The 18,607-nt window shown below is 41.7% G+C and overlaps 1 protein-coding gene across 1 annotated transcript in view; it reads left to right on the forward strand.

Annotated features, from left to right (window-relative positions):
• SNTG2 (syntrophin gamma 2) overlaps positions 1 to 18,607 on the forward strand; it is a 1,048,529-nt gene that overhangs the window by 925,220 nt on the left and 104,702 nt on the right. The window contains exons 15-16 of the mRNA XM_069728000.1: positions 601 to 693; positions 13,569 to 13,679. Of these exons, the coding sequence (XP_069584101.1) occupies positions 601 to 693; positions 13,569 to 13,679 (204 nt within the window). The remainder of the gene's footprint in view (positions 1 to 600; positions 694 to 13,568; positions 13,680 to 18,607) is intronic.

The following is an 18,607-nucleotide window of genomic DNA, read 5'->3' on the forward strand; positions in this document are numbered from 1 at the left end:
GATCCCAGTGTAGACATCAGCCGGGACTGCTTAGTTATGGAGCTGCACATCACAGCACTGTCAACCATATAGTGACCATGGTCAGAAATTGCACAACTGCCCCCTATTTTTTTTTTTAAATAGGGCAGATATGGAATATCCATTTATGGCTACTGTTGGTAGATGGAGGAGCTCCACAACTGAGCAGTTCCGACCACCGCCGACACCAGGAACAACAGATCGGTGAGGGTGCCAGGTGTCGCACCCACACTTTCAGACTTTGATGACCTATCGTAAGGAAAAGTCATCAATGTTAAAGTCCTCTTTCGGCCTATGCATGGAAATTATGCATGTGAATAGAACAGATACATTCTACTAAGTACAGAACCTTTTTCTTGCAACTTGTATGGAGCTGATTTGGTCCTTTTAGCCTTCATCAGTGCATGGTATGGAAACCTTGACTCTGTGAATATGGACTTGGGAAGACCGACTGCTGGGTATAGATTGAGTTTTCATGGGTTAAACAGTTCATTTTGAATACACGGTATTTTAATATAAAATTGTATATGTGTATTCATGTATTTATTGATTTGTTCATTTATTCATTCCTTTATTTTACAGTCAAAGACATATGCTTGCAACAGCCAGGGGGATGCTGTTGGCTTCACTGTGGATTTTCTATCAGGATTTACCTGTTTTGACAGTAAATCAAAGGTAAAACTATGCAGGATAATTCTTATTGAATAATACTGTTCAACCGCTACTAATTCTTTTATTAGAAAATGCATATCTCTAGGGATCAATAATGTAAGTAGCTTGAGCTTAATTATTGTGAAGTTTATTGCATCATGTTTGATTTCCAATGCGCTGATGTTCTGTTCTATTAATATCATAATGCAAATCGATAAAGACGCTTACTAATCTGTAATGGATGTGAAATACATCTAAAAGGTATTGTCCCATCTCAACATTATATTTTTAGAATAAAGTCACCCCAACTGCTCAGTGGTTAGTACTGTTGCGTTGCAGCTCTGGGTTCCCGGGTCCAAATCCCACCAAGGACAACATCTGCAAGGAGTTTGTATGTTCTCTCAGTGTTTTCTCCAATTTCCTCTGATGCTCCTAAGGCATAATGATAGGGGACGTAGATTGTGAGTCCCAATGGAGACAGGATGATAATGTGTAAAATACAGCATAATATATGATAGCACTATGTAAGCAAACTTTAAATTAATTTAATAACTGAAAGGATCTGGGATTCAGCTTCCCTAAATGCCCCTGATCAGCTGCTTTAATGGAGATGCACAGGAAAATGTTGTATTTCATGGACTTTATTGAAATGAATGGGACAATAATCTCTATTGCGTCGTTGTGTTTCGTCCACCTGAGTGGGAGCCGCTCTTTGTGTCAGCTCTTTCATCTCTTTTTATGCCTTTATAGGCTGTTTTTGCAGCATTTTCAGGACTTTAGTGGAGTGTTGGTCCATGCTAGGAACACTAAAGGGTTGTTTAACAAAAACATTACAATGGAGTGGAGGTTTTTGCCTCATTCACATTCTTTCCAGGTGTGAAGTACTCACCAAATTGTCGTAATTTTCTACTAACTTTTGCTAATTTCTGTCCAAGATTTCCTTTATCTAAACGACCAATCCAAAAGAATAAAGTAATAATTTGACACAATCACTAAAGGTACCTTCACACTAAACGACGCTGCAGCGATCCAGACAATGATCCGGATCGCTGCAGCGTCGCTGTTTGGTCGCTGGAGAGCTGTCACACAGACAGCTCTCCAGCGACCAACGATGCCGGTAACCAGGGTAAACATCGGGTTACTAAGCGCAGGGCCGCGCTTAGTAACCCGATGTTTACCCTGGATACCATCCTAAAAGTAAAAAAAACAAACGCTTCATACTTACCTTCCGCTGTCTGTCCTCGGCGCTGTGCTTCTCTGTACTGGCTGTGAGCACAGCGGCCGGAAAGCAGAGCGGTGACGTCACCGCTCTGCTTTCCGGCCACTGTGCTCACAGTGAGTGCAGGAAAGCACAGCGCCGGGGACAGACAGCCGAAGGTAAGTATGAAGCGTTTGTTTTTTTTACTTTTAGGATGGTATCCAGGGTAAACATCAGGTTACTAAGCGCGGCCCTGCGCTTAGTAACCCGATGTTTACCCTGGTTACCAGCGAAGACATCGCTGAATCGGTGTAACACACACGCCGATTCAGCGATGTCAGCGGGGGAGCCAGCGACCAAATAAAGTTCTGGCCTTCTAGCCCCGACCAACGACATCACAGCAGGATTCTGATCGCTGCTGCGTGTCAAACTGAACGATATCGCTAGCGAGGACGCTGCAACGTCACGGATTGCTAGCGATATCGTTTAGTGTGAAGGTACCTTAACTTCAAAGAGTGCAAATGACCGTGGATTATCTCATTGGGTCCATTATGCAAATGGCAAATCAGAGTTGATCAGAGTGTGATCATAGTGTGATCTGATTCTTTCAGATGAGCAGAAGACGGAGAGAAAAAATTCTCCACCTTCTCCATTTTGTCAGTCCGTGAAAATCGGACTACAGTCAGATGTCATCCGAGTCATTGACTTGCATGGCTGAATGCAATCCGAATATTCGATCATGCTAGGACATGCTGTAATTTTTCCCTCTGACAAATTCTGTCCAAGAAAAAAATCTAACATGTGCACGGCACCATAGAATAATATTGGTCCAAGTGGGATCCGATGTTTTGACAGATCGCACTTGGATGGAAAATACGTTGTTCTGCACTGGACCTTAGTATAGCTCATCAATATCACATGGGTGGGGTTCATCCTTGGCACACCCACCAATCAGTTTTTATACGATATCGCAGTTGCTGTTTTTTATGTATTATATACTGCATCTCAGCTCTAAATGAAAATGCCGTCCAGTCTTAGGACAATTTTCTCTGAAACAAAATAAGCTGAGCTGACTGATACTCTCTCTATATATACAGACTTATTTTGGGTTTAGAATTTAGGAGTCCAGTAAGATGTTTACATCATACCTGACATCTACATCCATAAAGAGTTAAAGTTAGAGATAAAATTCTATATCAATATGTAGATACTACATTTCTAATTGGAGATTTTTTTTAGGCTAGGTTTCACATGGCGTTAAAGCAGCCCGTTCAACACATGCGTTAAACGTTCTGCATTAACGCAAGCGCCGACATGCCATCGCACTAGCGCAGGTAGAGCTACCAGATACTCTATCTATGCTAGCGGTGATGGACCCGGAAATGCTGCAGCCCACATCCGAGGGTCTGGTTCTCAATGACGGCACATCACTAGCTCACGCCCATTTTAGCGATGCGCCCGAAATAGTACTTAATGGCAGCGTCTAATGGACTGCTTAAACATAATGTGAACCCAGCCTTAAAATTATTAGTATTATACCTACAGTACTACATATTGGGATAGGATCTTGGAGATGGGAAAACATCTTTAACACTCTAAATCTGTAAATAGATTAATACATTTACGATGTAAATTTCAGAATAAGACCAACCACTGTTCTCATGACCCCAGAACGAACAGAGGTTTAAATAGCTGTAGCCTCAATAAAATATGCACAAAAGAATAATAAGAGCAGAATATGCTTCTGTCTGCACTTTTCAGCTGTGCTGCTTTCTATTAAGTGTTTTATCTCACCCCAGAGCTGAACTCACAGCCACACAGCTTGTTACTGCTGTATAATGTCCTCCATGCTGCTGGTGCTCAATATATAATACATAGAGACAAGGGGATCAGGAATCCCTTATGCTTCTGTGCAGTTTATGAGAGATATCATAGCTAGTCTCCACACAATAGCTCTGATACAGCTGAAAATTAGAAAAAAGGCCTGCAGAAGATAAAACTGGTGAAAAATGTAAGAAGCCAGTCTTGTAATGATCAGAAAAAGTGTTATTTGTCAGCTTTTTTGAACTGTTATCTGAACCGACAGGTAGGGTTTAAACCACTAAGTACAAAGTTATCCTGAATCTTTTCCCACAATTATGTATAAGTGCTTCTCACAAAATTAGAATATCATCAAAAAGTTAATTTATTTCAGGTTTTTTTTTTCACTTTAATACAAATAGTGAAACTCATATATTATATAGCGTCACTACAAACAGTGATCTATTTTAAGTATTTATTTCTGTTAATGTTGCTTGCAGCCAATGAAAACCCAAGAGTCATTGTCTCAGTAAATTAGAATACTTTATAACAAAGGCTTGAAAAAATGATTTTAAAATCCGAAATGTTGTCCTACCGAAATGTATGTTCAAATGCATTTGTAACACCCCAGGTAACTGGTCGTTACAGTGGCATTGCTTTCCTCATGGCAAGAGTGATGTCATGCTTGGAAGCAAGGAAGAATCCCTTTAACAGGTATTCAGCATACAACATCTTTCTGACTCCAAGCCAGAAGGGGGAGCTCTACACCTGACTTCAGGGGAGCTGCTCTCTCTGGTCGGGAGGAGGAGTCAGTTGCTAGGCAGTTGCTAGGCAGTTGGGGAGAGTTAGTCAGTTGGTGAGAGGAGAGGGAGGAGTGAGAAAGGAAAGCTGGGGCTGTGCAGACGAGTGATTCTGCAGCTCCTGGGAAAGAAAAAAAGAGCAGAGCAACTTGTAAAGAGACTGAAAGGAGGAAGGAGCAAAGGCGAAGTGAAGAGCTGGAGAGAGAAGTTGTGACTGAACGTCCTCCATGCTGAGCGCATATACCGGTAGCCGGAAGACCGAGGTTGTGGGGGTAACTTCATGCACAATGGCAGAAACCGGCGGACAGCTAGATTTCAAGTTACCTGTGCACCATTATCACCCGAGGACACAGTAACAGATAGAGCCAGGGTCATGATAGAAACCCTGTAAAAAGGCTCGAGTTACCTATCATATGGGTTAGTGTCCTACCAAAAGGGGGACAGAGAGAGAACGTGATGACCTTGTGTGAGGCCTAAGGCAGCAAGGGACTACAACAACACAGCGCTAGAAGGAAGGCTTCCAACCCCACCTGGTTAGGGGGATTCCTGAGTCACTTCCAATCGGGCCGGACCATACCATCACCTGTGATCTGGTACCCTGGACTGTGGCTGCCTTAAACCAAGTAAAGAGGTAAAGAGACTGCAACCCTGTGTCCTCTGTTTCTTACTACACCATCTTCATCTACTACACCGGGAGCCCTGGGTACCCAGCTTCACCTTTGGGAAGCCACACCATCCCTGCTGCCATAACATCACCCCAGTGGACCCCTTAAAGCATCGTCGGTCCTCCCTGAACAAATGCCACAGGTGTCGTCATGAACATTTCCTATTTCACAAACCCCTTTAAAAACCATCCCTTTAAGATGGGCGCTCAGGGCCACGGACAAGGTCACTGCCACTGTGACAAATCCCTTTAAGTACCGGACCCGGTACCGAGTACCTCACGGTCCTGGCGGGCGCTCCACACTCAATACTTGGTTGGGGCTCCTTTTGCATCAATTACTGCATCAATGCAGTGTGGCATGGAGGCAGTCAGTCTGTGGCACTGCTGAGGTGCTATGGAAGTCCAGGTTGCTTTGATAGCAGCATCAGCATGTCTGCATTGTTGGGTCTTGTGTCTCTCATCTTCCTCTTGACAATATCCCATAGATTTTCTATGGGGTTAAGGTCAGGCGAGTTTGCTGATCAATCAAGTACAGTGATACAGTTGTTTTTAAACCAGGTATAGGTACTTTTGGCAGTGTGGACAGGAGCCAAGTCCTGCAGGAGAATGACATTTCCATCTCCAAAAAGCTTGTCGGCAGAGGGAAGCATGAAGTTCTCTAAAATGTCCTGGTAGATGACTGCGCTGACTTTGGTATTGATAAAACACAGTGGACCTACACCAGCAGATGACATGGCTCCCCAAACCATCACTGATTGTGGAAACTTCACACTAGACCTCAAGCAGCTTGGATTGTGGCCTCTCCACTCTTCCTTCAGACTCTGGAACCTTGATTTCCAAATGAAATGCAAAATTTACTTCCTTCTGAAAACAACACCTTGGACCACTGAGCAACAGTCCAGTTCTTCTCCTTGGCCAAAGTAAGACACTTCTGGCGTTGTCTATTGGTCATGAGTGGCTTGACACAAGGAATGCAACACTTGTAGCCCATGTCCTGGATACCTCTGTGTGTGGTGGCTCTTGAAGCAATGACTCCAGCAGCAGTCCACTCCTTGTGAATCTCCCCCAAATTTTTGAATGGCCTTTTCTTAACAATCCTTTCAAGACTGTGGTTATCCCAGTTGCTTGTGGGCCCTTTTCTACCACATTTTTTTCTTCCACTCAACTTTCTATTAATATTCTTGGATACAGCACACTGTGAACAGCCCGCTTCTTTAGCAATGACTTTTTGTGGCTTACCTTCCTTGTGGATTGTGTCAATGACTGCCTTCTGGACATCTGTCAAGTCAGCACTCTTCCCTATAATTGTGGAGCCTCCCGAAACAGACTAAGGAACCTTTTTAAATGCTTAGGAAGCCTTTTCGGGTGTTTTTTGTTATTTATTCTAATTTACTGATATTAAAACATTTGGGTTTTCATTGGCTGTAAGCCATAATCATCAACATTAATAGAAATAAACTCTTGAAATAGATCACTCTGTTTGTAATGACTCTATATAACTTACGAGTTTCATTTTTTGTATTGAAGAACTTAAATAAATGAACTTTTTGATGATATTCTAATTTAGTGAGAAGCTTCAGCTCTATAACAGATTGGACTACAATTTCTATGTGACAGGTTCCCTTTAAAAATACACTTATTAGCTGCATGCGTTCGCAGACAGCAGTCTTACTGCACATCTCTCTTTTGAAAATGCCTGTTCGTATAGGTAAGAACAATACACTATACTATGGAAAACTGCTTTTTGACTTTTCCTTTGTATACAAGGCATACTGCAGCATAAAAGCTGTTTCAAAGGAATAAAAGCCTGCCGAGTATAAAAGAGTTGAAAGGAAACTAACGTGCAACTAGGCCCAAGCTACCACCAATCTTCCATCTATAAAGTAAATGGATTTGAATCATATTCATTACCTTTATTTTGTTTTCTTGGTAGTTGAATCTACCTGAAAAAGAAGCTGTTTGTGGGTACCAAAGCCTAAAAATGAGTTCTGTAAAACTCAGAGTAGGAAAATTACAACCTCATCAAGTATTAAGAGATCTAGAAAATCTAGTGTCCCAGCCTTGCCTTTAATACAATAATGATGGATTGATGGAAACATTAATATTAATGATGATCGAATAGTGAAATATTCGGATTTGGAAAAATCGGCACAAATAATTTCTAATATCCGTGTATTCGTATCAAATAAGGAATTCAATGCGAGTCAATGGGAAAGCCCAATATTTTTCTGCTGGACCCAACAAACAGGTCTGGGGCATAATTGAAAAGCTAAAATGGATGGGAAAGTGCTAAAACTAAATGGGAACAGCGTAGAGAAGATGCCTGCATGCCTTTCTGACTCATATATGGTATCTGGGAATAATGTTGTCAGACTATTGTGCCAGTTTTATGGATTTTTAAAAAGACCTACCAAACCAAATTTTCCTTATACTGAAAAATGCTAAAGAACATTATTTACTTTATAATTGTGTGCATAGAACACACACACACACAATATATATATATATATATATATATATATATATACATATATATATATATATATATATATATATATATATATATATAATCTACAGTATACAGTGGGGCAAAAAAGTATTTAGTCAGTCAGCAATAGTGCAAGTTCCACCACTTAAAAAGATGAGAGGCGTCTGTAATTTACATCATAGGTAGACCTCAACTATGGGAGACAAACTGAGAAAAAAAAATCCAGAAAATCACATTGTCTGTTTTTTTATCATTTTTTTTGCATATTATGGTGGAAAATAAGTATTTGGTCAGAAACAAACAATCAAGATTTCTGGCTCTCACAGACCTGTAACTTCTTCTTTAAGAGTCTCCTCTTTCCTCCACTCATTACCTGTAGTAATGGCACCTGTTTAAACTTGTTATCAGTATAAAAAGACACCTGTGCACACCCTCAAACAGTCTGACTCCAAACTCCACTATGGTGAAGACCAAAGAGCTGTCAAAGGACACCAGAAACAAAATTGTAGCCCTGCACCAGGCTGGGAAGACTGAATCTGCAATAGCCAACCAGCTTGGAGTGAAGAAATCAACAGTGGGAGCAATAATTAGAAAATGGAAGACATACAAGACCACTGATAATCTCCCTCGATCTGGGGCTCCACGCATAATCCCACCCCGTGGGGTCAGAATGATCACAAGAACGGTGAGCAAAAATCCCAGAACCATGCAGGAGGACCTAGTGAATGAACTGCAGAGAGCTGGGACCAATGTAACAAGGCCTACCATAAGTAACACACTACGCCACCATGGACTCAGATCCTGCAGTGCCAGACGTGTCCCACTGCTTAAGCCAGTACATGTCCGGGCCCGTCTGAAGTTTGCTAAAGAGCATTTGAATGATCCAGAGGAGTTTTGGGAGAATGTCCTATGGTCTGATGAAACCAAACTGGAACTGTTTGGTAGAAACACAACTTGTCGTGTTTGGAGGAAAAAGAATACTGAGTTGCATCCATCAAACACCATACCTACTGTAAAGCATGGTGGTGGAAACATCATGCTTTGGGGCTGTTTCTCTGCAAAGGGGCCAGGACGACTGATCCGGGTACATGAAAGAATGAATGGGGCCATGTATCGTGAGATTTTGAGTGCAAACCTCCTTCCATCAGCAAGGGCATTGAAGATGAAACGTGGCTGGGTCTTTCAACATGACAATGATCCAAAGCACACCGCCAGGGCAACGAAGGAGTGGCTTCGTAAGAAGCATTTCAAGGTCCTGGAGTGGCCTAGCCAGTCTCCAGATCTCAACCCTATAGAAAACCTTTGGAGGGAGTTGAAAGTCCGTGTTGCCAAGCGAAAAGCCAAAAACATCACTGCTCTAGAGGAGATCTGCATGGAGGAATGGGCCAACATACCAACAACAGTGTGTGGCAACCTTGTGAAGACTTACAGAAAACGTTTGAACTCTGTCATTGCCAACAAAGGATATATTACAAAGTATTGAGATGAAATTTTGTTTCTGACCAAATACTTATTTTCCACCATAATATGCAAATAAAATGTTAAAAAAACAGACAATGTGATTTTCTGGATTTTTTTTTCTCAGTTTGTCTCCCATAGTTGAGGTCTACCTATGATGTAAATTACAGACGCCTCTCATCTTTTTAAGTGGTGGAACTTGCACTATTGCTGACTGACTAAATACTTTTTTGCCCCACTGTATATGCCTTCCCTTTAGCATATGTTCACACGGAGCATTTTGTATTAATTTTTTACTTTAACATTTGTGAGGGCTCTCATGCCTACATTTGGGGGGTGCCTCCTTCATGCCAAATAGTTGACAAGATAGTAGAATACACATTCCCCATCCCTTTACAATGCCAGTTCAAACATGCCCATTTGAATTTTGGGCATCGACCGCCACCACCACCATGTCCACTGCCATGATATTATTCGGCGCTTGCTGACAATTAGCGGAGTGCCACCATGTGATGTGAAACCTGCCACCGGATCCCAATGGATCCACTGACATTGCGGGTGAAGCCGCTGTAAGATGAATATTATACAGGAGTTGGGTGAACTGTATGATCAATGTCAGTGAATTGGATTCTATCAGACACTAAAAGCATTAGAATTAAATTCGGAATACAGTGTATACAAGCCAGGGTCTGTATTGTGGTCAGTCTGTCAGGCCTGAAACCCATGTCAGGAACATGTACAAACCTGATTTTACTTGGAAGCAGCTTCCTCAAGGGAAAGAGCCAGAAGTGCCACTGACCAATCTGCACAAGCCTAGCAATGTGTGGCTATTTTTTTGGAGATCGTCATACTGACACACTTCAAATGCGGAATAATGAAGACTATTGCCCCTGCTAAATTGTCGCATATGATTATCTGTACCCGTATTGCGCCAGTTGCACAACTGGTAGATAAAGATACGCTATTTTTTAGAACAATAGAAAACAAAGATTTTTTTTTTTCAATCAGCTTGCTATAACACTACAAATGCTGAGTAATGAAGATTATTGCCTCTGCTAAACTGTCACATATGGTTATCTCTACTTGGATTGCGTCAGTCGCACAACTGCTAGACAAACATTAGGTATGCTAAGTGGAAAATAGCAGAGAGCTGCAGCATGTAATTGCAATGATCAGGAGACCCAGGTGCCTTCCTGCCTTTCACCAATGGACCAAATATCATGGATGTGGGAACTCGGCCCTACTGGTGGATTGTTCCTGAGACAAAAGGGATGTTTTGTACCAAGCTATTTTAGTGTGATGAGCCTATAATCTGCTCTTCTACAAGGAACCTGCGCATGGCCAAATTTATTAATGCTACAAATAGCAATCATTAGATTCAGCATAATTATTAATCTGGTGCAGATGATTTGATTAGAAGGATAAACATAATATAGAACTAAGTGAAAACGTCAAGTAATTCACAAAATGTGCAAATCGCAGAGAAAATCAGCTTATAACTCAAACTATGAGTAGCAAGAAAAGATTAGAGACAAAATCCTGGAGAAAGAGCCGCAGGCTACAGGGAAATGGGATCGCATCACTCTACTAGAAGAAGAAAGATAAACTAATGTCATACAGCAGGCTAAAGACGTTACATCAAAATACCCATGTGTCACAACTGCAAAAAACTACAAAATATTGTCGGGAGGAATCTCATCTTAATCAAAATCAACTCATGCTGATGAATATTCCTGCAAAATACGAAGAATAAAAGCCTAAAGATAATGAATGAAGATAAAAATAGAAAGTTCCTGTGTGACATCAGTAATATCTCTGAGGGATTTAGAATTACTTATTATTTAGAAGATTGTCTCACAGCAATAATCTATTTATTTATGCCAGGCCCATCCAATTGTTATGGTTTGAGATCAGGAGATGTCTTGTGAAATTTATAGAGTGGAGTTCTTGGCTCAGGGTCCCTCATTATATGTCAGAATAGACAGCTTCTCTGTAAGATTACCTCCAGATCTGGTGGACCAGTGTGACCATTCATTACATCTAAGGCTATTCATTGAATGACCAGCACGTAAAGTTACATGCCTAGATGCGATATCCTCTGGATCACTAAGATACAGTGGTGTAACTGAAGTCCGATGGGCCATGCTGCAAAATTTGGATTTGGGTCCCCACCAGCATTTTGTTCAGATGTATGGCCCATAGATCATAAAAAGACACACGTCTTCGCCCCCTGACTCCTTCTTGTAATAATATCTCCCATTCTGGGCCCCTTCCATAATAATGTCCCATTCTGGCCCTCTTTCAGTAGTAAAGTCCCTCATCCTGGACAGACCCGATGCTATAACATTTTCCCTCATTCTGGACCCCTTCCTGGTATAATTACCCTCATCCTGATATAACATTCCAATCCTTGTATAATGTCCACATCCTGGTATAATGTCTCTATTTTGGTAAATGTCCTCCATCTTGGTATAATGCCCCCATCCAGGTATTGTGTCCCCAATTCTGATATATTGTCCCCTGTTTTGGTATAATGTCCCAAATTCTGGCATAATGTCCCCCATGCTGGGCCATTTCTGTTCTTCTCTAGCACAATTTAAAAAGAAACAAATGATTATTCTTACCTACTTGCGCAGCACATCACTGGCAAGCCAACATCAGTCACTGGCCTCTGATTGACCAGCGGTGTGTATTGCAGCACAGGTAGATGGAGGGTCTGTGCACTGCAATTTATTTCACCTGAAATTTTGTCTGAGGAGACAGGTGTCACTGGTGTCCGAAGACCCCCCTCTTGTATTGGCCCAGTCGCGGTTGCACCCTCTGAAACTGCAATGGTTACACCTTTGCTAAAAGTTAAAAGTTGCATGTTAAAGGGAACCTGTCTTATCACCATATGCTGGTAACCTGCAGGTATGGGGATAATATGCAGTTTAATAACAATCTAAAGTTGTGTGGCCACCGCACGGAAAGCCCAGCTACCTGAAGGAAATAACATTTTCTCCTCCCAGCAGCCTCCGCAGCAGCTGTCAGTCAATGTGCTCAGGTGTTCTTACAGCAGTTGCTCACTTTATACTGAGCAGTTACTGAAACCACACCGGCTGCGTCTCTATGACTGAAAGTCGGAGGCTGTCGGGAGGAATAATGTTCACATATTCTCAACGGCAGGACTTTCATCATGGCGGCCGCACAAGTTTAGATCATTGTTAACTACATATTTTCAGGTTTATTGCTTTTCGGGGACACAGCAGATTTACTTTTAGGCTAAGGTCAGACAACCATTTATCTTTCATTCTAGAGAATCAAGCTGATTGCGTTAATCACACCCAGGTCAAATTTTGATCAGAGAGTAATCAAAGTATGATCCATTTTTCTCTGATTGGGAGAATAAATACAACATTTAGCCATTTTCTCCATTTTGTCAGATCCATGAAAATTGGACCACATTGCCATACAAGTGCAATCTGATTTTTCCACAGACTCATAGACACAAATGGCCGCGTGCGATCCGATAATCAGATGCAACTTGAGCATGATGCAATTTTTTTCCTTGGACTGCCTCAGTTTTATGAAAAGATCGAACATGTGCACTGCTCTATAGAACAGCATGGTAACGAGTGTTATCTTACAAAATGACGGATAGCACTCGTCCAATTTTTATGGTCTTATGCACGAGCCCTAGGGAGACAGAAATGGTAATAAACATCATTGGGATGCAGGTACACCAAACAAAGATAAATATTACCCATAAATTCAGTAAAATATTCTTTACTTTAGGCCGAAACCATCTACTGATCAAAACCCGCAATGTCGTAAAGATGAGCAAAATTCTTATTTGACAAATTCACTCAAAAGTGGTTGGGAAATTTGATTTACATCAATTTTATTTGAAAAAATCAATTTGTTGTTACTATTATTATTATTATTTGGATGTTTTACTCCAGGCACAAGTTAGGCATCAACTCCTGTTCTGATGTCAATTTCTCTTGTGGGTACTCTGGGGGTTTTCTGGTCACATTTTCCATATGGACAAATGTCTTTTTTCGGCCTTACTAACTATATTGAATTGCAGAATATTCACATATAAAAAAACACACTAATAGCACGTGCAATCTGCAGATGACTGTATTAATAAAGTTTTATCAAAGCCAAATAGCAAAAGATTTCAAATACAAAAGCAGCTTTATTTATAATATGACATACCAGCAACAGACAAAAACTGCAGCGTCAAAACCACAATAAAAATGCATGTACAAAAATATACACAGAAAGGAAAATGAAAAAAAAAAACTTACCGTAAGTAGTTTATCTAATACGTGTAGATATGCTACAGAATATCTGCAACATCAAAAATGGGAACTTTGGCTTAGAATCACTTTAAGGCTGAGTTTCAATATGGAAAAAAGTAACAAAAATCTAATAACTTCAAAATGTATGTATATTTTCTCGGAATGACTGCTGATCAGATTTGGTTAATTTCTTTTTCTGTCGTAGAACATAATCTGGAGGTTTAAGTTTTCCCAATTGAAAGGCTCCTCAGATGACGGCAAAACTCGAGTAAAGCTGCTATTTCAAAATTGTGACACAAAACAAATTGAAATGAAGGTAAGTAATACAGCAATTAATTCACTTACATAATCAAAGCGGAGAATATGACAGAGCCGGTAATAGGCATCAGATGTTGTAAATGTTACAAAATTTCTAATTAAAATTTAGGCACAATCAAAATGAAAGCGGTGTGAGCGCCCAGATTAGACTGACTGGAGGTAGCACATAAATGTTTAACTTTAATTTAATCATGAATTTTCCATTTGAACTTCAAGCTTAAAATGTGTAATAAAATATAGTTCTCTGACTTTTTACGTCTGGGCCACGCAATAGCAAACAGCAAAGTGCCTTATTTGATTTCAGATACCAGGCAATATATAGCCGGGCTTACCGGAGCAGCATGGAATAGATTCATTTGCATTTTTGTATAATATAGCATAAAGGACTGATTAATTTGACTTTGTTCAGAGAAGGCAATGTCATGCTTCAAGCAGGATAGCATGCACTGTGATACCATCAATTTAATAAAATTCTGCATCCGCAGAATGGATGTTGGTAATCCACACATTAGATTCAGGAAGGATTGAATTCAAGTTGAATTTCAGGAAATTCACAGTTTCCCCTAAATTCGAACACCTTGAAACTCTATTAGCGATTTGAAAAAAAAAATGCTCAGACTCATATCTCATACTGCTGAAGCATCAGAAAGCAGTCTAGCATTACATTTATTGTCTCCTACTGTCTTAACTTAGTTGATTGATTGCTAACGAGGCAAATTAGTGATAGATCTAAGAGCAAGCATCCTATATATTCAGACATAGCTTGGGGATGCATTTATGTTGGGGGCATTTATGCACATTTTATACTAAGTACATTTTTTTAAAGTACCTTGCAGTTATACATGGCAGTTAGACATGGCAGGAGACAGGTAAAACATTTCAACACCCTCATCACTTCACTATTCACTATCCCCTTCACTTAAATGTCTCTTTAACAATTTTCATTCCCTACTCAACCAAAGAGTGCAGACCACAACCATGGATCTCTGCACTGATGATCTGGCCAATTAATTCAAAGAAAAAATTTACCATATCCAACAGGAAATTTTCTCCCAATTCCCTCATACCATGCACTATCCTCCCTCCCCACTGCATCTAGCTCACTCTCTGATTTTGAACCAGTCCCATAAGAAGATCAGGCTTCTTGCATCTTACTACCTGCACCAATGACCCTATTCCGTCACATCGCCTCCAGTCCCTTTTCCCTACTGTCACCACTTACCTAACACACATATTCAACCTCTCTCTCTCTTTCGGTATCTTTCCCTCCACATTTAAGTATGCCATCATTTATGCATTACTTAAAAAAACATCCCTCAATCAAAACTGTGCTGCTAACTATAGACCTGTCTCTAAACATCCATTCATCTCTAAACTCCTCGAACGCCTGGTCCACTCCTGTCTCATCTGCTATCTCTCAGAACTCTCTTCTCAACCCTCTTCAATCCGGTTTCCGCTCTTTACACTCTACTGAAACTGCCCTCACTAAAGTCTCTAATGATCTACTAACAGCTAATGCTCCTGGATCTCTCTGCAGCATTTGACATTGTGGATCATCAGCTTCTCCTCACTATGCTCTGCTCCATTGGCCTGAAGGACACCGTGCTCTCCTGGTTCTCCTCCTTCATCTCTGACAAACTCCTTCACTGTATCTTTTGCTGGTTCCTCCTCCTCTCATTTTCCCTTTACTGTTGGGGTTCCTCAAGGATCAGTCCTAGGCCCCCTCCTCTTCTCTTTGTATACTGCCCCTATTGGACAAACAATCAGTAAATTTGGTTTCCATTCATACACATCTTCTTCTGATATCACACCTGCCTATTTAGAAAACATCAGTGATTGTCTTACCACTGTTTCCAACATCATGTCCTCCCTCTATCGGAAATGGAACCTGTCAAAAACTGAACTCCTTGTGTTTCCTCCCTCTATTAACCTACTTATGTCCGCCATTGCCATTTCCATGTGTGGTTCTACCATTACTCCCCAGCAACATGCCCGCTGTCTTGAGGTCATACTTTATTCAGATCTTTCATTCACCTTCCACAACCGATCACTGGCTCGCTCTTGTTATCTGCACCTCAAAAACATTTCTAGAATTCTACCTTTTTTTACGTTCAACTCTGCAAAAACTCTTACTGTTTCTCTTATTCATTCTCATCTGGACTATTGCAACTCTCTACTAAATGGTTTCCCTCTTACCAAACTCTCTCCTCGCCAATCTGTCTTGAATGATTCTGTTAGGTCTCAAGTTCCCGCCACTGCACACGGGGAATCTCGAACCACCTCCGCTGCGGTCTCCCATTCTTCTCAAGTTGCAGTGGAGCCTGCTCAGCGGAGACGTCGGTCCCAGCGTCTGGCTCAGGCAGATACTGTGCGCTTGGTTACTGCTGCCCTTCCAAACTCAGCCATTGCAGCCAGTACTGGTCAGCGGCGAGCAGACGCTTCTGGGACTATGTCCTGCTTTTCTCCTTCTGAGCATGCCCAAGGGAAGACCTCTCATTGGAGGTCAGGGGTCACATGCTCAGGTCCTGTTGCAGCTCCTATTGGTCCACTAGGAAGGTCCTGAAGAAGCTACAACTATAAAAGGTTTGCATGGCCGCAAGGCCATGCACTAGTATCAATTGTGGTTGGCTGTTGCCAGTGGATACTCTACAACTCTATATGTGGAGAGTCTGTTTAGCTCTGGGGCTGTACACTCAGGCAGGCAGCTAGCATCAGTGGGGGCAATTAGCCTTGGCTTAGCATCTGGTTCCTTCATGTGTGTGGTTAGCACAGAAGAGTTCCAGAGCAAGCACAACCCTAGTTAGGGTAATAGTTTTCTGTGTACAGCGCGACTCTGTGAAGCAACAAAGGTTGCTTACATTTCACACGGGGTGAGGTTAACCAACGTGTGAGCTCAGTGTCCATCCGCCATTACTTAGCAGCAGGCATTTCTGCACGGTGGACCCCGGGCTGCGAACACACCTAGTATCTATCTCTCATTACTCTGTGCATTCTGCTAGCCCTAACAGATGCAGCCAAGATCATATTCCTCACCAATCGGTACACCGATGCCTCTACCTTGTGCCAGTCATTACACTGGTCAAATAAGAAAAATAGAGGGCACTACTCGTACCAACTAGAATAGAGTACCAATCGGGGTGCAAACAAGCAGCCAAAATACTAAGAGCAAAAACAAGAGAAAAGAAGCTGCTCAATTGAATGCACACCCAGAACTAATAAAAGAGGATACATAAACTATAACCACAGGAGTTTTATTAACACACAACAACTTCAAACACATAAAACATTATTAAAAACAACAGTACAGAGTACATTTGGCACACATAAAGAAGTGACATGTCCGAAATACAAATATAAAATGCAAGTCTGCAAACCTGGATATATATTACAGAAGTAACCCTTTGGCTCATGGAGCTAATGTAAAAAAAACCGGGCGAACGTGCATAACCCTATAGCAGCCAAAATATGCCTACCAAAACCAGGGGAAAATATCCTTCAAAGGGCCACTATCAGGGCAAAGCCACCCAGATCTAGTAGAAGGTCAACCTTCCCCTGACAAAGCCCTCTCTAGTAGGGCGATACGCGTTGGGCAGTTTCTTTTTGGCTCACACTTGTCTGCACCTGGGGACGGCGTACCTCCCTCTCCCACTTTGGGTATGTTATAGCTTGGTCGCCTCATCAGGGGTATGTGTGTTGTGAATTCTGTGGCCAAGCTCCCTCCTGTGGTCATGAGTGGTACTTCGGCTGGTTCAGTCTATGAGCTTCCTTTGGTGGATGAGAGTGGTACTGCGGCTTCTGAGTTTCCTTCCTCAGGTGATGAGGTTAAGTCGTTAGGTGCTGCTCTATTTAACTCCACCTAGTGCTTTGATCCTGGCCTCCAGTCAATGTTCTAGTATTGGTCTTGCTTCCTCCTGGATCGTTCCTGTGGCCTTTCTATCCTGCATAAGCTAAGTTTTGCTTGTGTTATTTTGTTTGCTATTTTTTCTATCCAGCTTGCTATATTGGTTTTTCTTGCTTGCTGGAAGCTCTGGGACGCAGAGGGAGCACCTCCGTACCGTTAGTCGGTGCGTAGGGTCTTTTTGCCCCCTCTGCGTGGTTGTTTGTAGGGTTTTGTGTTGACCGCAAAGCAATCTTTCCTATCTTCGGTCTGTTCAGTAAGTTTGGCCTCACTTTGCTAAATCTATTTCATCTCTGCGTTTGTATTTTCATCTCAACTCACAGTCATTATATGTGGGGGGCTGCCTTTTCCTTTGGGGTATTTCTCTGAGGCAAGGTAGGCTTATTTTTTCTTTCTTAGGGCTAGCTAGTTTCTCAGGCTGTGCTCGAGGCGCATAGGTCTGGTCAGGAGCGCTCCACGGCTACCTTTAGTGTGGTTGGATAGGATTAGGGATTGCGGTCGGCAGAGTTCCCACGTCTCAGAGCTCGTCCTATGTTTTTGGTAATTGTCAGGTCATTTTGTGTGCTCTGAACTTCAAGGTCCATTGTGGTTCTGAATCACCTGTTCATGACAGTGATTAGGGATTGCGGTCGGCAGAGTTCCCACATCTCAGAGCTCGTCCTATGTTTTTGGTAATTGTCAGGTCACTTTGTGTGCTCTGAACTTCAAGGTCCATTGTGGTTCTGAATCACCTGTTCATGACAGTACTGGAGGCCCAAAGTACTAATGCTTCTCAATAGAGGGAAAAGAGAAGTTCTGAGACCATTTTTTTTTCTTTGCACTGTGTTCTGTCTTTCTTTTCCCCTTTACATCAGGGTGGTTCAGAACACAGGTGTGGACATGGACATTCAAGGTCTGTCCTCTTTGATGGATAATCTCGCTATAAATGTACAGAATATTCAAGATTTAGTGGTTCAGAATCCTATGTTAGAACCTAAAATTCCTATTCCTGAGTTATTTTCTGGAGATAGAGCTAAGTTTTTGAATTT

Source organism: Ranitomeya imitator, chromosome 5, assembly GCF_032444005.1.
Source record: "Ranitomeya imitator isolate aRanImi1 chromosome 5, aRanImi1.pri, whole genome shotgun sequence".
Lineage (NCBI taxonomy): Eukaryota > Metazoa > Chordata > Amphibia > Anura > Dendrobatidae > Ranitomeya > Ranitomeya imitator.